The 18,138-nt window shown below is 38.4% G+C and overlaps 1 protein-coding gene across 2 annotated transcripts in view; it reads left to right on the top strand.

Annotated features, from left to right (window-relative positions):
- The window catches only part of PRKG1 (protein kinase cGMP-dependent 1), a gene marked incomplete at both ends in the record, with an annotated part of 886,380 nt that overhangs the window by 863,196 nt on the left and 5,046 nt on the right, over window positions 1-18,138 (top strand). For both annotated transcript variants that reach the window (XM_081328338.1, XM_081328337.1), the window contains 4 exons: window positions 750-889; window positions 3,191-3,280; window positions 12,531-12,672; window positions 15,056-15,219. In XM_081328338.1, coding sequence (XP_081184464.1) covers window positions 750-889; window positions 3,191-3,280; window positions 12,531-12,672; window positions 15,056-15,219 — 536 coding nt within the window. The remainder of the gene's footprint in view (window positions 1-749; window positions 890-3,190; window positions 3,281-12,530; window positions 12,673-15,055; window positions 15,220-18,138) is intronic.

Below are 18,138 nucleotides of genomic sequence, written 5' to 3' on the forward strand. Positions count from 1 at the left end.
CATCCCTGGCCAGAGTCAGTTATGACTGATCACCAGACTCTAGGGGGGAGAGGGCAAAAAACTAAAGCCTCTCCATCTTTCCAAGATTGAGTTGAAGTCAGTTACTCCCCATCCAAATTTTCAGTCTCTAGCACTTGGTCAGCACCACAATCATATCATCTGCCTGGCCTGAATGCAAAGATATATGTTGCCTTGCATTACTGAATAAGAAGAAAGAAATAAACATTTTAAAATTAAAAATGGTGGAAAATATTTGCCGCTTGGGTGATAGATGTTGATGGTGGTTCAGAAATTAAACAACAAACTCGGAGAACAAACCACCAACAACACATTTTAAAATACATAAATTAGAAAGATAACCATTTAAAATAACATGCCAATTTTTCCTAATAGTTGTATAGACTTTCTCCTCAAATTCATCTTCTTAAATCAGATTATTCCCTTCCTAAAAATGATTCATCTACTTCTCTAAAATCAGACTGTTCCCTTCCAACATAGTTTCCATCCCAGCTTATTAGTAATCTGAGTGAAAATAACACTCAATAACATTTCTTCACATGTGTTTTACTCAAAAGAAGTATAAGCTGTCATGGCCATTAACTTGAATCTGAATATAGAATTTTAAGCCTGTTGATTGTATAACTTTGCACTTGAAAGTAAGGATTAGCAATTATGTACTCAAAGCTCAACATTTGTGAGCTCTACTATAACCACTGATTCTGACCATCCAAATGTCTGGTTTCCTCAAGGTGCAGTTGAAAAGTGATGAATCAAAAACCTTTGCAATGAAGATACTAAAGAAACGCCACATAGTAGACACGAGACAGCAAGAACATATACGCTCAGAAAAACAGATCATGCAAGGCGCTCACTCAGATTTTATTGTGAGGTATGATTGTGTTCTTGACTAAAACTCCCTTCTTTCAGAGTGCATAAATTTCTTCCCAGCTTTTCATTGCATTCTTGTATCAAATTGCTATATAATACCTTATCTGGTCTAAACATTCATTCAAATGCCTGAAATATCGGATGAGTGCATGAATTCTGATACATGATACTACGTTATTTATCATTGTAAATACCATTTGGTAACTTAAATGAAGAGTAAAGTTGCAATGTGCACAAAAAATCATGGGTTTCTACTTTATAAAACAGCAAATGCATTTTTATAGATAGACATTTGCTTATTAAAAACTATGAAAGGCATGTTAACTACATTTTTATAACCTGTTGTGGTTTAGTGGTTAGAATGAAATATTGCAGCCTAATTCTGCCAACTGCCAGCAGTTCAATTCTCACCAGCTCAAGGTTGACTCAACCTTCCATCCTTCTAAGGTCGGTGAAATAAAGACCTAAATTGTTGGGAGGCAATATGCTGTGTAAACCGCTTAGAGAGGGCTGTGAAGTACTATAAAGCAGTATATAAGTCTAAGTGCTATTGCTATTGTTATTTCTGCTCTCCTTCCCATTCTTAACTAATAGCTGTAGCAGCACAGGTCATAGTAACTCATTGTGTATAGGTGGATACACACAAACATGCACACATTTGTACCTCCATGTTATGAGGTGGCTTAGAACAATGTTACAAGGTGGCTTAGAACAACATTGAATTCTGCCTTTGCTTCTTTAGACACTTGGATCCCTAACTTCCTTTGAGCCATCTTCATTATAATTTTATGAAACTTGTATAAAATAGTAAAAATACAAGTAAAAGTTGTTTCTGCCTGAGAGTTAATTCATAATATCCAGCTTTCTAGCAAAAAGATTGTAAATAAGAAAAATATACTAAAATCCCTTCACAGAATAGCTCATTTCAATTAAAAGCAGTCCAAATATTGCAAAAATGTGAGATCTGCATATGTCAGAATTCTTCATCAAGCTAGGGAGTATTTCAGACAAGGCAAGAAAGGAGCAAAACAAATCATCTCTAGTATGGTTTTGGACTATATATATGCCTAAGTTCCTTCATTATTCATAAATAGAGCCATGGTGTCAAATAGGTTAGAATGCAATATTGCAGGCTAATTCTGCTAATTGCCAGCAGTTCGATTCTCTCTGGCTCAAGGTTGACTCAGCCTTCCATCCTTCCAAGGTCAGTAAAATGAGGACCCAGACTGTGGGGCAATACGCTGTCTCTGTAAACCACTTAGAGAGAGCTGTGAAGCACTAGGAAGCGGTATATAAGTTTAAGCGCTAGTGCTCTTGCTCTCACTATAATGGAGGATCCAAAAAAGAACATGAAATAATATGTAAAGCAATTTCACCAAAAAAAAAAGACAATTAGAAGTTTTAAAAGAAATCAACCCTGTTGGGTCATATTTACAAACATGTTTTCCAAGCCGATAGGCCAAATTTTGCCTCACTGTGGGTAACTATAGTCTGTTGCCAGAAAAGAGATGCAAGTTTTCTACTGCATCTGGCCAATGCTTTTATGAGAGGTCGAATAAATGTAGCACTTATGTCCCTCTCAGAATTACAGTATTATAGGACATGTTGCATATCCTCTGTAACTGGGAACCCTACAGGCAGAGGCATTCTTGATGGACAGTCTTTTGATATTTGCCATAAATGATAAAAAGGTAAAGGTTCCCCCGCACATGCGTGCTAGTCGTTTCCGACTCTAGGGGCCGGTGCTCATCTCCGTTTCAAAGCCGAAGAGCCAGCGCTTGTCCGACTCATCCCAGCTTCTGCCAACCTAGCAGTTCGAAAGCACGTAAAAATGAAAGTAGAAAAATAGGGACCACTCCAGTGGGAAGGTAACAGCGTACCATGTGCCTTTGGCGTCTAGTCATGCCGGCCACATGACCACGGAGACGCCATAAATGATAGCTGAAGGCAATTCATTGATCCTGGCAAGGCCAAATGTCTTACAACATCTTTTATTTATTAGAGATTGGCAACAGTTGGTATAGTAAGCCTCCAGTATTTATATTCCCTTGATGCAGGAAAAGAAAAAAGCAGCAGAAATCCTCAAAAGCTAAGTCACATGTTGTCTACTGAATTCAGGGGGGAAAATTAATTGACAGAAGTCTGAATAGATTAGATAGACTCATTTTTTCCCCTCAGAATGATAACAATACAACACCTAAAAACCAGCAGCTATTCTTTAAGTGGCAGAAGATCATAGACTGTATTTAACATTTCAGACTCCAGTAAGCATTCATAATTCTTTTCCCCCTTTCTTTTATAGGCTATATAGGACATTTAAGGACAGCAAGTATTTATATATGTTGATGGAAGCCTGTTTAGGTGGAGAGCTTTGGACAATTCTCAGGGACAGGTAAGAGATGTCATAAGGTTTATTTTGATAGGAAATGAGATTCACTTGGCATACCAAATGTGATCACACAAACAAAACTATATAGTTAAAAAAAATTAAGAGTTTGTTTATTCCTATCACAATTAAATAAGGTATACTATATGTCATAAAATTTAAAATACAAGTTTAAAATATGTACAAATTAAAGAGATCTTGCCCAGAAACTAGCAACATTAATTAAGTTTTTTTTGTGTGCCCTGAGGTCCACAAGTGTGCACTGATCAGGTCACAAAGGACAGGTACCAGTATACATAAGTGTTGTTGTCTGCATGTCACCACAGTCACAAAGGGCAGAAGCCACCAAATAGCCCCATTTTCAGATCTCGTATTTGCTGCCCATCTTATATCCAGTGACTCTGGGCAGCTTACAACATAAACACATTGAAAAACATTAAAATCATCCATTATAAAAACACAGCAAATGAAACATTAATAGATAAAATCAAGAAGACAATATGGCAAAGAAAGGAGACAGACACACTGGGGGGGGGGGGAAACGTGGTGTTAAGTTTTAACTCAACCACCTCCAGTATGAAAGCTCCTTCTTGTTAATGTAATGTGGGAAAGAAGCATCATTTCATAGAATTATTTCCCAATTATCTCTGTCCTATCAGAATTCTCCTTTTACTTCCTTTTCCCTACTGCTTTTCACAAATAGTAAGCTGTAACTTACCATGTCTTTTCTAAGGTACATCCCTACAGCATTTGTTCTGAGCGATACACACAGCCAACTTGATCTCTGTCATCTTCACGCTCTGAGAGCTTTTAAGTCCAAGTTGTTTTACTGTGTAAACATTTCTGGCAGAGATGATGTGGTATGTGAAATGTAACCTGCATAGCTAGTTCCCTCATTATAGTAAGGAAATAGAAATAATCTGCCTCTTCCAGGCTTTTGGATCAAAAGAACTTGAATGGTATAATGGAAAGAATGAATTTGGAAACAGTCTCAAATTCTGGCTTGGCTGTGATACCAATTGTGTATCCTTGAGCAGGATTCAAAATGTAATCTAAATGCATAAAAACTAGTGTGTTGTACTGCCATGTAAACAACTCTTCGTTTTCTAGGGATGACAAAAAAAAAAGCAACTGCTTTCTATGGCAAACTGATTTGGTTCAGTCTTTCACTTGAAGACAATATTCTGCTCTAGATCACAACCCCCAGGCTGTGTCCCACTACCGGGCCATGAGCTATCTGCAACCCAGGCTGCACAAGCAGCGGGCAGGCACACATGCACAGCACAACTTGCGCAAGTCATGCTGCGCATGCACGCGCATGTATGCCAGCCCGCCACTCATGCAAGCTGAGCTGCACATGTGTGCTGGCCTGCTGCTCGCATGACCTGGTTCCTCTCCCCCCCCCCGGGCTGGGCCACCAAGCCCCAAAGATTGAGGACCGCTGCTCTAGGTGATGATCAAGATTACATATGTCCAAAATATTTATATTATATTTATTATATTTATTAAATTTTTATACCGCCCTTCTCCCGAAGGACTCAGGGCGGTGTACAGGGCAATAAATATCAAAATACAAAGTACAAAAGTTAAAAAAGATTAAATAATTATGCCCGATATAATACAATAGTTAAAAGCTATGTTAAAACCCCAAACCCAAACCCCGAACCCATCAGACCAGGCCGGCTTGTTCAAATAAATAGGTTTTTAGATCGCGTCGAAAGGAGCGAAGGTCGGGGGCCATCCGGAGCTCAACCGGCAAGCGGTTCCACAGGTCTAGTGCAGCCACAGAGAACGCCCTCCCCCTGGGGGCCACCAAATGTATGTATCTAGTAGAATTCATGGCATTGAGCTAACTATCAACTGATTTTGAAAGAAGACTAGATAAGCATAACCATGCCTTGATCAGACCAAGGCCTATTTGGTCCAGCAGTCACTTTACCTCATGGCTTATCAGATGCTTATGGGAAGCCCATTAGCAGACATACTAGTCCCTCCGTTCACCTTCTTCAGCTAATGATACTGAGAAAACACTCTTAGTGAAGACAACATTTAGCCATCATGACTTGCAGCCTGTTGTTGGAAATTACTTAGGACTGCTGGCAGCAACAGGAGTGTGTCCTCAAATGATCCATATCTTGGCCGACAGGGCAATTCTGACAGATATCCCTGCCCAAAGAAATCTTTGGCATCGGCCAGCAGAAATAAACTTCTGAAAACACAGCAAAGGGTTCCTGTATCACCCTATCCAATTTCAGTCAATGTGTTGTTGGATTAGTGTTATTCTCTTAAAGTTGACAGATTTCACTATTATGATGGACATTAACATGCAATTTTATTCAGGGCTAGTTTCAGGCAACAGGATAAGCCATTCACGGAAGTAGTGCTGGCAATCCTGTTCTGACCTAAATAGAAATTCCATTACATTCAATGGGACTTAACTGGGAGGTTTTCTTTTATTTCATATATTACCTACCACTCTAATCTCTATACTCTACAAAATGCAGCAAGAGAGAAAATACAACCAATAAAACCATATATCTCACAAAAGCCACAACAATACATTTTGCTGCAAGCAATCAACAGCTCAAATCCAGCTGCCCCAATAAACACTAATCCTCAAATATCTGGGAAAACAAAATTGGGGAGGGGGCAATCTCAACTTGGAGAACAAACTGTCTGCAGTGCAACCAAGAAACTCTGCTTCCACCTCCCGACGTGTATTAATGTATTTATTTTAAGGTCTGTTTTTAATTGAGGTTAGTTTGGTTGGTTCTCTTATTTCAAAACTTGTTTTTATTTATTTATTTATTTATTTATTTTATTAAATTTATATACCGCCCTTCTCCCAAAGGACTCAGGGTGGTGAACAGGGCATATATAAATAGAAAATACAAAAATTAAAAAGAATTAAACAATTGCCCAGATAAAAACAGTAGCAGTATAAAAACCCATTAAAAACCCTGACGCCCCCCATCAGGCCAGGCCAGCTTGTTCAAATAAATGGGTCTTCAGACCGCGCCGGAAGGAGCGAAGGTCCGGTGCCGTCCGGAGCTCAACCGGCAGTTGGTTCCATAAAGCCGGAGCGCCCACAGAGAAGGCCCTCCCCCTGGGGGCCACCAGCCGACATTCTCTGACCGGAGGCACCCTGAGGAGGCCCTCTCTGTGGGAACGCACAGGGCGGAGGGAAGTTGACGCCGGCAGCAGGTGGCAGGTTTTTGACTATCCAGAGGCATTACTGTGGCACCAGCAGCCATGTAAAACAAACAACCAAACAAAAAATGTAATGTAGGATCAGGTGGTGGAAACACCTTGTCTCAGGAAGACTTTGCAAGATAGTTAGATTCTTCCTGATTCCAAAGACAACCAAGATGGACTTTATAATTCATACCAGCATTTTGAATTGAATTCAGAAACCTATTGGCCAGTCAGTGTTGAGCCCACAAAGATCAGTATATATTATCCCAATGTACTGTTTTTCAAAAGGCAACTGGACTGTTTTTCCTTGAAGACGTTTCGCTTCTCATCCAAGATTCTTCTTCAGTTCTGATTGAATGGTGGAGGATGGAAGGATTTATATTCCTTGCTAACAACCAGATGACTGTAAGGAATATAAATCCTTCCATCCTCCACCATTCAGTCAGAACTGAGGAAGCTTTTTGAATAGCAAGCGAAACGTCTTCAAGGAAAAACAAAGTCCAGTTGCCTTTTGAAAAGCATCTTTGGAACAACCATGACCTGGATGACTGAGAATCTCCATAGACATCTGTATATATTAATTAGGCCATGGAATTCTGGACCAACTGCAATTTCTCAGATGCCATCAAAAGTAGCCCCAGGAAGAATTATGTTGCATTCCTATATCATAGAGTTGTTAATGATGAGTTAGTTTCACAAGTTATCCAGCACCACCAGCTGAAGCTGGACAAAAGTCTTTTTGGCCATGGCTCTCTATTTGCTGATCAAGCAGGAGCTTGAATTCAGATAAGCTTATGAATGAACTTAGTGGGGAAGGTAACCTTGTCCAGAGCCAGAATAGAAGTCTGAATCATGCAGCTTTGCTTTTTGTATGAACACTACTTCCACTTTGCCTGGGTTTAATTTCACCCAGTTTTTCCCATCCGATCCTTTTCAGCTTCCAGATACCGAATAAGGATCTCCTGTGCATCTATGGCTCAGACTAGGAAGGTAACTAATGGCTGGGTATGATCAGAGTATTGATGATACCTCCCCCAAATTGATGTTTGACCTCTTCAAGGTGTTAAATAGCATTGGATTCCTCCCCCACCATTCCAGTAGGATTCTGCATCCCCAGACATAACTGAGACTACTTAACCCACTACTGACCATCTCTTTTCTTTCAAGCACTTTCAGTAATGTATCTCATCCCAACTTCCTACTTACTTACATTCCTCCCTGTGTTCCTTCAAACATTCTCCTTGGGGCTTGAAAGTTAAGCCTCCCCACCCGTGTCCCTGCGCGCGCGCACACACACACAAACACATACACGCCTGGTGCATTATCACTTTCAGACAGGGAGCTACGTATTCTCTTCCACACAACCAATGTTCCTCCAGATCTCCTTTCAAAATATCATGGAAAGCATTTCAGCTAAAGGAAGCATCCATAGTCAACAGCAGCAATCCAGCCAAAGCAAAATGTCCCCTTTAATAAGCATTAAAGATCCAGCTCCTATCTATTACAGAATGTCATCTGATGGGGCCCAGGAAGAGAACATTTTCTCTTCCAGGAATTAGGTTGGCCCCAACCCTTCTGTCTTTTTTGCAAGGCCTTAAAGAATCAGTTTTGGCCCTGTGCTGGGGGAGCTGGATGTGTGGAAAATTGTGCAGTCATTGTGTTAATCTGTCACTGCTAATTTTTATTTTAACTTTGGCTACTGGTTAGTATTTCTATGGGGTTTTATATAATTTTATGTAGTTTTTAACTGTTGTCAGGCACCCACAGTCATAACTTTGAGACAGAAAGCTATATAAATTTAAATGAATAAATATAATAAAAAAACCTATTAGGAAGAGGATAATTAAACCTCCGTTTATCCAAATATAGAGGTAGAATGCAAATCAGATATGGGAGTATTCCTATAATTCTAAAATATATTACAAATGAAACAAAACGCAGTAAATAAAATATCAACATCAAAAGATATGAAAGAATGAACTTTCAACACCTGATTGAAATTATGTAAATAAAAGTAGATCACTTAGGCTATGGCTTATACTGTATTTAAAACTTATCAGTTGCACAAAATAAGACAAAAATATAGTGGTGAAATCTCAAAACTTACTTTTATAATATTGTTTTTATTATCGTTTTAAATTCCAAACTTTTACTTGTATTTAATTTGTTTTTTAAAAATGCAATTACAATACAAATTACCTTGTGTTAAGATTTCTTTTAATTGTTTGCAGAAGTCTTTGATCCTTTGTTTTAATACTTTTTCCATCTACTCCTGGTATCTGCTGCCATCTACTGTAGCTATCAAAGCGAATTTCTCTTTTATTTCCTTAGGTCATCTATTAATAATTGAAATGCTTGGCACTAGCAAAACCTTGTTAACTTTTTATCCTGTTTTAGTTTTAGGCTGCCTGCCTGCTTTGGAATAGGCTTACCCAGCAAAATGTCAGCATATATCTATCCTAAGGAAAGATAAAGTATAAGGTTTAAAGTGCTTACCCAGAAGTTAATTTGGGGAAAGTGCAATGTGAAACCGTCTGTATCTAACAAAAAAACTGACCATATTGGTTCTGGTTTTAAAACTTAATTTGGCAGTTGGTTGTAATATATAGCAGTGCTTTTTTTTTATTTTGTGACTTGTTGAAATAAGCTTCTGATCTCTGTGCTTCTTTTATCCGGAAGGGAATGAAAAAAAAATAAATTCAGTTTGGGGAATAAATGCATGAGAGTTTTTTGGTTGTTTTTTTAAAGAACTCAGACTAAGCAATAAACAGAGAAATGTGATTCTATCATAGCCTACAGTTATTTTGCAGTCTGGTTCTTCTGATAGCTAGTGGGCTTTTGCAGTCAAGTCATTAGATAAATAATGTATTCTCTTCACACAAAAATAGTTGAACTATGATTTTCAGTTTGCAAGATACAATGCTGCCTGAGGAAAGCACTGCCAAATACTTCACTCATAAAATCCTATACATATTTAAATACATATTTAAGTCCTCGACTTACAACAATTCATTCAGTAAACGTTTGAAGTTACAACAGGACAGGAAAAAGTGACACAATCATTTTTCAGACTTATGACCATTGCAGAATTGCCCAATGGTCACCTGATCAAAATTTGGATGCTTGGCCCAGCATTATGTGATCCCCTTTTGCGATGGGGAAAGCCAGATTCACTTAACAACCGTGTTACTAACTTAACAACTGCAGCGATTCACTTAACAACTGTGGTGAGAGAGGTTGTAAATTGGGCCAAAATTCACTTAACAATTTACTCACTTAACCACACAAATTTTGGTTTTAATTCTGGTCGTAAGTCAAGGACTAGCTGTATGCACTGCTCCAAAAGCTGATCTAAACAAAACAAAATTTAGTGTCCTCGTATCTTGTAGATAATTGGGAAAATTGGATGTCTGCCTTTGTCAGTGTCAAAATCTCCGGTTTTGGGGAAATGGGGAAAATCAGCCATGCTCCATTATTCTTTTCAACAGTCTTCAATGATTTAGGATTTAGGATTTATTAAATTTATATGCTGCCCTTCTCTCTAAGGACTCAGGGCGACTCACAACAATAAAAATTAAGAGACATAAAATACAAAAATTAAAAAAGAATTAAACAATGAATATAAGAAATACGGGACAATTTAGCGCAATAAAAAGCAAATTAAAAACCATGGTCAGTCCAGGCCCGCTTGTTGGAATAACCATGTCTTCAGGTCACGGCGGAAGGATCGAAGGTCAGGGGCCGTCTGCAGCTCCAGAGGCAGTTCATTCCAGAGGGTTGGTGCACCCACAGAGAAGGCTCTCCCCCTGGGGGTTGCCAGCCAGCATTGCCTGGCCGACGGAACCCTGAGGAGGCTGACTCTGTGGGAGCGAACCGGGCAATGGGAGGTTGACATTGGCAGCAGGTGGTCTCGCAAGTATCCCGGGCCTAAGCCATGTAGGGCTTTAAAGGTAATTACCAGCACCTTGAATCGCACCTGTAGGGCAACCGGAAGCCAATGCAGCTCGCACAAGAGAGGTGTAACAATGATGCCATTGTCCTTCCCATTTGGTTTTTTTGGTCTTCTGGAAGTCATGATGTCTGAGGTTAAGGGAGCTAAGGAATATCGATAAGATCAGACTCCTGGAACAGAATCGTCATTGGCAATCAGGGATTCATATTCTGTAGTCCCCACAAAAGATTTGGTGCTTCCTGCAAAGGCTGAACGTTTTCCCCCCTTTTTTCCCATCAGGAATAAAATAATCTTTTGGAGAAATTCATAGAGGGTATTACTTTTATTTAATTAATTTTCATAAAAGGTAATCCTCAACTTACAGCAGTTTGGTTAGTGACCATTCAAAGTTAAAATGGCCCTGAAAAAAAAGGGACCACTTTTCATGCTTACATGACCATTGCAGCATCCCCGGGGTCATGTGATTTACATTTGGGTGCTTGACAAGTGGTTCATATTTATGACGGTTGCAATGACCCAGGGTCATGTGATCGACTTTCTGACAAGCCAGGTCAATGGGGGGAAGCCAGGTTCACTTAACAACCGTGTTACTAATTTAACAACTGCAGTGATTCGCTTAACACATGCGGCAATAAAAGTCGTAAAATGGGGCAAAACTCGCTGAACAAATTTCTCACTGAGCAACATAAATTTGGGCTCAATTTGGGTCGTATGTCAAGGACTACCTGTATTTAAATCCCTACTTTCCCCTAAGTAGAATGGAAGGTTTGCCATATTTCTTCATTTTTGTCCAAGAATGGTCACTTGACTCCACTCGAGGGTGTGCCCCCATGCCATTGCAAGTCAGGGTGCATAAAAATTAATATAGCCAGTTCAGATGACTTATCTTTCTCTCTATGTAAATTCTAAACAGTATTTTCATATACCTCAATTTTCATTCATCCCCATTTAATTTAACCATGTGCATAACATTTACTACTGCACAATGGAGTGAATTTAAGAGCAGCAAACCATTTGGCATAAGGCTAGTTTATTCTCAACCAAGTCAGCACTGAGCAACACAAATTAATGCATTCCTCGACTTATTACTGGAGCCCAATCCAAATTACTACAACTCTGTTCTGGAATGAAAGACTCTGTTTTCCTCACCTCTTAATGCATGCAGTATTTCTACATTTGTACTCCTAGAACTATTCTTTTCATACCCATCAAATGGTGGGTGCAAGGATGCAAAACCAGGAATTGGAAGGTTACCTAAGTGGACTGGCCATGTTTATATTAACCCCAAACACACATACATACCCTCCTTAATTGGCCCTACCTCTTCATGCTAGAATAAGTAAACTAGAATATCTGAAGCATTTTGCTGTGAGCCAGGATGCCCCAAATTCAGTTTTCATAAGCAGGCTTATACAAGTCCCTGTTCTCTTGTTTTCAGATCGTTTATCTGCAACACGGGGATGAAAACAGATTGGATTCAGACTTAGTCATGCTTAGATCAGTTCTATTAAAATCAAAGAGAAAGACATGATGAACACAAATCCCATTATTTCTACTAGGTTTACTCATTGAAAAGACTTATTTTGTATTGAAGTAAGGCTGTGTGATTTTCTGTACCAAAAATGTGTGAAGTATAAAGGTATAAATATCTGCGAGATTTTTTTTCTATTTGTTGTTGACTTTTAAGCTCATCACCAGAGGCTGTGTTTAGAGGAGCTCTGGAAACTTAAGATCTGGATAGAACTATTTTAGAGTATTAGCATTTCACTTAATTTATTTATTGACTTTGTTTCTAGAACAGTCCATGTGGTATTTTGTTGATTTTTCTTTTAAACCATTCTGTCAAATTGGAATGCATTCCAATGCTCAAATGTATCTTTAAAAAAATGTGTCTTAAAGCTGTTGGATTTTTAAAATCTCTTTAAATATCTTCAGTCTTTTAAAATATTTGTTGTGCTTTCTATACTTATCTTCCCAAGTTTAATTGGCCACATTGGTTTTTACATTATAATTATATAGTAATGATGCTATCATGTTTGTTTTTACTGTTGCCAAAGGTCCTTAACTGAATAAGTAATCTCAATTTCTCTCTCTTTTTCCTCTTGACAGAGGTTCATTTGAAGATTCTACAACCAGATTTTATACAGCTTGTGTGGTAGAAGCTTTTGCCTATTTGCATTCCAAAGGAATCATTTATAGGGACCTCAAGCCAGAAAACCTCATCCTAGATCACCGAGGTTATGCCAAATTGGTGAGTGGTGGCGATGTTTTCTTCCCAAACAGCAATTAAATATTACATCGCCCTGTAGTTAAAGCTCAGTTGCCTCTTCCATTGTAATAAAACGCCTTGCCTAACAGCCCTAAAACTGTACTTCTAGCCAAAAGGCAGTAGTCAGCTCTGCAATTCTGGGACAAATCAATTTATAAAAGGTTTAATGCAAACAGATTAATCTGATTGTTTCTGGGAGCCAAATAAGCAAAAATGGACCTTTGTTTCTCTCCATAAAATGTCAGAAGTTTATTCCCTTCTGTTGTACCCTTCTGGTATGGGAGCAAGATTTTAATAAATTGAAGAAATAACCAAATATGATTCTAAGATTTATCCCACTATGACTTTAGCTTTTTAACAATTTCATTTATTTATATTTCAAGTGAAGTACTCATACCACTTTACAATGCCTTGGTAAGGCCACACCTGGAATACTGCATCCAGTTTTGGTCACCACGATATAAAAAAGATGTCGAGACTGTAGAAAGGGTACAGAGAAGAGCAACAAAGATGATTAGGGGGCTGGAGGCTAAAACATATAGGGAACGGTTGCTGGAATTGGGTATGTGTAGTTTAACGAAGAGAAGAGTGAGGGGTGACATGATAGCAGTGTTCCAATATCTAAGGGGCTGCCACAAAGAAGAGGGAGTCAAGCTATTCTCCAAAGCACCTGAAAGCAGGACAAGAAGCAACGGATGGAAACTAGTCAAGGAGAGAAGCAACCTAGAACTAAGGAGAAACTTCCCGACAGTTAGAACAATTAACCAGTGGAACAACCTGCCTCCAGAGGTGGTGAATGCTCCAACACTGGAGGTTTTTAAGAAGAGACTGGACAGCCATTTGCCTGAAATGGTATAAGGTTTCCTGCCTGAGCAGGGGGTTGGACTAGATGACCTCCAAGATCCCTTCCAACTTATTATTATTATTGTTATTGTTATTTCATATTTCTAGACAGCCCAGCTCCTTCAAGGAGGGGCCCTGGGCAGTGTACAGTGTAATCAGATTTAGTCTCTACGTTATCCCATGTTAAAATGATTTGATTTCCTATTGGCCTTCATTTTTTTTAGGGGAACTTCATTTTAAAATGTTAATGTCAGGGTTTCAGAAATTCTAGACATGGGCCTTATTCAAACTGAATTTGAACTATAATCAAAGTTATGGGAAACTAGGAGTCAAAGGAGACCTTTCCCTAAATTTTCCACATTCCCCAGATATATATTTGTAGATGATGATGATGATATCCATTCAGTCATGCTCAACTCTTGGCGATTCTATGAGCCAAATCTCTTCAATCTTGCACTTCTTTGAATTGTTCTGTGCTCTAGCTCACTGGTCTTCAAACTTGGCCCTTTTATGACTTGTGGACTTCAATTCCCAGAATTCCTCAGCCAGCGTGCCTGGCTGAGGAACTCTGGGAGTTGAAGTCCACGAGTCATAAAAGGGACAAGTTTGAAGACCCCTGCTCTAGCTGGTGTCAGCTTGGATAGTGTCCAGCCACCACTGTACACAGTCAGTTAATTCTGCCCTTTATCGTATAAACATGAGATTATATGATTTTTGTCTGCACAAGAATGTTGGCCATTCAGAGGAAATAGGAACAGTGTGATAGAATGCAGGAAGATGAAAAAGTAATAAGATCACAATCCTCCAAAAAAATAATAATAATCATAGCATCTGTGCTTCATCTGAATCAGATGAAGTTATAATTTGGCCTACAGGTGGCACTACATCATTTTGAGTTGCCATTTCTTGAGTTATGGAGATTGGGAATTGGAATTGCAGAAAAATATAATGGTGCTGAATACAATGTATGTGGTGGTGCCTGCTACTGATCTATATTATTTATATGGTTTAACACTTAGCTAATAACCAGCTAGAATACATAAGCTAATTATTAAAGAGCTGTACAGCTGAAAGGTTTAGATTACCTTTGTTAGATTGTTTTACCAAATGGAAATTGTTAATGCTTGTTTCTAAATGGCCCCCGACCTTCGCTCCTTCCGGCGTGATCTAAAAACTTATCTTTTCGAACAAGCCGGCCTGGCCTGATGGATTTGGGTTTTAAAATTATTTATCTAATGTATTCTTATTTTATTGCTCTGTACACCGCCCTGAGTCCTCCAGGAGAAGGGCGGTATATAAATAAAATAAATAAATTAAATAAATAAATCTTAACAGTGGAAATATGCTCCCCAAGGGCTTTCTTTGGTACTCTTCCTTTGAGAATTTTCTTGTCAAGCCTATTATTTAGATGTACTTGTGCTCATGAAGACTTGTGTTGTGACCATCTCTTTATATGTTGTGCCTGCCTAAGTGCCGTTAACTTTTTGTCTTCCTTGATGGGTGTGTGAACCTTCTTTCACAGGTCGATTTTGGTTTTGCAAAAAAAATAGGATTTGGAAAGAAAACATGGACTTTTTGTGGAACTCCAGAGTACGTAGCCCCAGAGATCATTCTGAACAAAGGTCACGACATTTCAGCAGACTACTGGTCACTGGGAATCTTAATGTATGAGCTCTTGACTGGCAGGTATGAGCATTGAATTGGACCTACATATAAAAATAGTTCAGCAAACTGGAGAATATTTCTGCTGTTGTCACTCTGATTAGAAGAGTTGGGATTCAGCGCTGGCATACACTATGACAAACAAAAATGGTGTTTAAAAACGTGCTGTGGAATTACTTATTACGATTTTGCAAGGATTCAAAACCTGCTTTCTAACAACTAAAAGTCTTTGGATGGCCACTATAAGAGGAAAGGGTATTGACGAGGAAAATTTGGTTTTTCTGGTCATTTCATTCTAATTGGTGAATACTTCCCTGCCCCCATGCCAAATCAACCTGCATTCTTCTACCGGTTCACCAAATCATTGAGTTCATGGTACCAGTTAGGTATATTTAAATTGATGCATGCATAAAAACTGAACTTCAGTCTGCAAGAAGGAACTTGAAACATCTCCCCAAAATATAAGGCAATCAAAACAAAATGGAAACATGCTAGAAAACAGCTAGATAACATTTTGAAATAACACATTTCTAAAGAAAAGTTAAGCAGAGTTTTTATTTCTTAAAAAAAAATCACTGAAAAAATTGGGATAGGAAGAATAAAAGGGAGCCAGTTTGGTCTAGCGCTTAAGGCACCAGGCTAGAAAGTAAAAAACTGTGAGTTCAAATTCCGCCTTAGCCATGAAAGTCAGCTGACTGAGCTTGGACCAGTTACTAACTCTCAGCCCCAACTCACCTCCAGGGTTTCTGTTGTGGAGAAATTAAGGAGGAAGGTGTGCTGGGATATGTTTGCCGCCTTGAGTTATTTGTTAAATTAATAAAGATGGGATATAAATAATCAAATAAATTAAAGATTTCTGAATGTAATATTTTAGAGGCTGCTAGCTGAACCACACTGGAGTCTATATTTCAGAACTGGAATATTATCTCTGATAACATTCTATTCAGATCACTCTCACTTCAGAAGTGAAGGCAGGAGGACTCAGTGGCGAACTTATAAGGAATATAAATTCCAAATAAGTTTGTGTGTGAGAAAGCCTAATGACTTGCTATTTTGGATGTTATCATTACGATAATGCCACTTAAAATTAAGAAAATACCAATATGCTTCCTTTCTTAAAGTTAGAAACATAATATAAAAATAAGTCAGAGCTGCTTAATTTCAAGAAATTCAATCAGTGAAAGATATAGCATAATTTTATGTGCAGTTGAAGAGAGAGGCCAGCAAGTGGTAGATTTAAATCATTCTTTTGTAAAAAAAAAATCCTTTCAAAATCAAAATGCTGCTTTCAATAGGAATTATTACCTACTTCACGGAATAACACTAACAAAAATCTTTAAACACTTAGAAATGGTATACACTCTAGTAGATAATAATAATAGTACTACCTATAGTAAATATACTTGAAAGATTGAGGGCAAAAGAAGAAGGGAACGACAGAGAATGAGGTGGCTGGATGGAGTCACTGAAGCAGTAGGCGTGAGCTTAAATGGACTCCAGAAGATGGTAGAGGACAGGAAGGCCTGGAGGAATGTTGTCCATGGGGTCGCGATGGGTCAGATATGACTTCGCAATTAACAACAACAATAGTAATAGATCCTTATACTTGTGCCAATCTGTGCATCTTCTAAGGTCTTTAAATTACTTTGGAATTTAGCCATTAGATATGTCCATTACAAAAGATAAGCCTTGATTTACAACAGTTTGCTTAGTGATAGTTCAAAGTTACAACTGACTGAAAAAAATGACTTATGATCATTTTTCACAAAAAAAAACCCCGCTGAAGCATCCTCATAGTCATGTGATCAAAATTCCATTGCTTGGCAACTGACTCATATTTATGACGGTTACAGTGTCCTGGGGTCATGTGATCACCTTTTGCAGCTTTCTGACAATCAAAGTCAATGGTGAAGCCAGATTCACTTAACAACCATGTTACTAACTGAACAGTTGCAATGATTCATTTAACAACTGTGGCAAGAAAGGTTGTAAAATGGGGAAAAACTCACTTAACAACTGTCTCTCTTAGCAACAGAAATTTTGGCCTCAATTGTGGTTGTAAGTCAAGGATAATGAAATATTGTAAGAAGTCAAGGATAATGAAATATTGTAAGAACAAAATACATTATTGTAAATGAGTGTTCAGCTCAGTTTAATTCTTACAGGATGAACTGCAATAATTCCCGATCATGCCTAAATATAAGTTTTCCCAATATTTTGCATATGAATTTCCATAAGCATTTTGGGTAAAATAATAGTACAAGGCTTATTACCAAGCTACTGTGTATGAAATATTCCAGAAAAATGTAAAATGTTATAATCTCTGAGCAATGGTTAATAGAGCCTTGGTGGAGCAATGGGCTAATGCCTCCTTAAGTAACACCAGCTGCCTGCAATTAGTGCAGGTTCGCATCCCACCAGGCTCAAGGTTGACTCAGCCTTCCATCCTTCCGAGGTAGGTAAAATGAGGACCCAGATTTTTGGGGGCAATTAAGCTGACTTTGTAATAATGCCGCTTGGGGGGTGTATGAAAGCCCTAATAAGCAGGCATATACATAGAATGAAGGCTACTGCTAAGCTTGTAAGCCGCCCTGAGTCTTCGGAGAAGGGCGGGATATAAATGGAATTAAAATAAAAAATAATAGTCTCTCAGACTGAGGGTTCCAGATTTTTCTCAATCTTGGCAAATTTAAGATGGGTGGAATTTAATCTCCAACATTCCTGAATTAAAGTTCTCAGGTTGAGAAACAATAGTCTAAGTGATGAAGATAGGAAATAGTTTAGGAAAGCAGGATGCACAGTATATCCCAAATTTGGAATCTAATCTGCCCCTTTCAACCTTGAAAACCTTTTTTTAAAAAATAGCACTCAAGGACAGAAAAGCATAAAAGTACACTCTAAGATAAGTGTAACTGCATATCTGTATAATCTGAGTCCCATTTA

The sequence above is a fragment of the Vipera berus genome (genome assembly GCF_964194415.1).
Source record: "Vipera berus genome assembly, chromosome: 5".
Taxonomy (NCBI): domain Eukaryota; kingdom Metazoa; phylum Chordata; class Lepidosauria; order Squamata; family Viperidae; genus Vipera; species Vipera berus.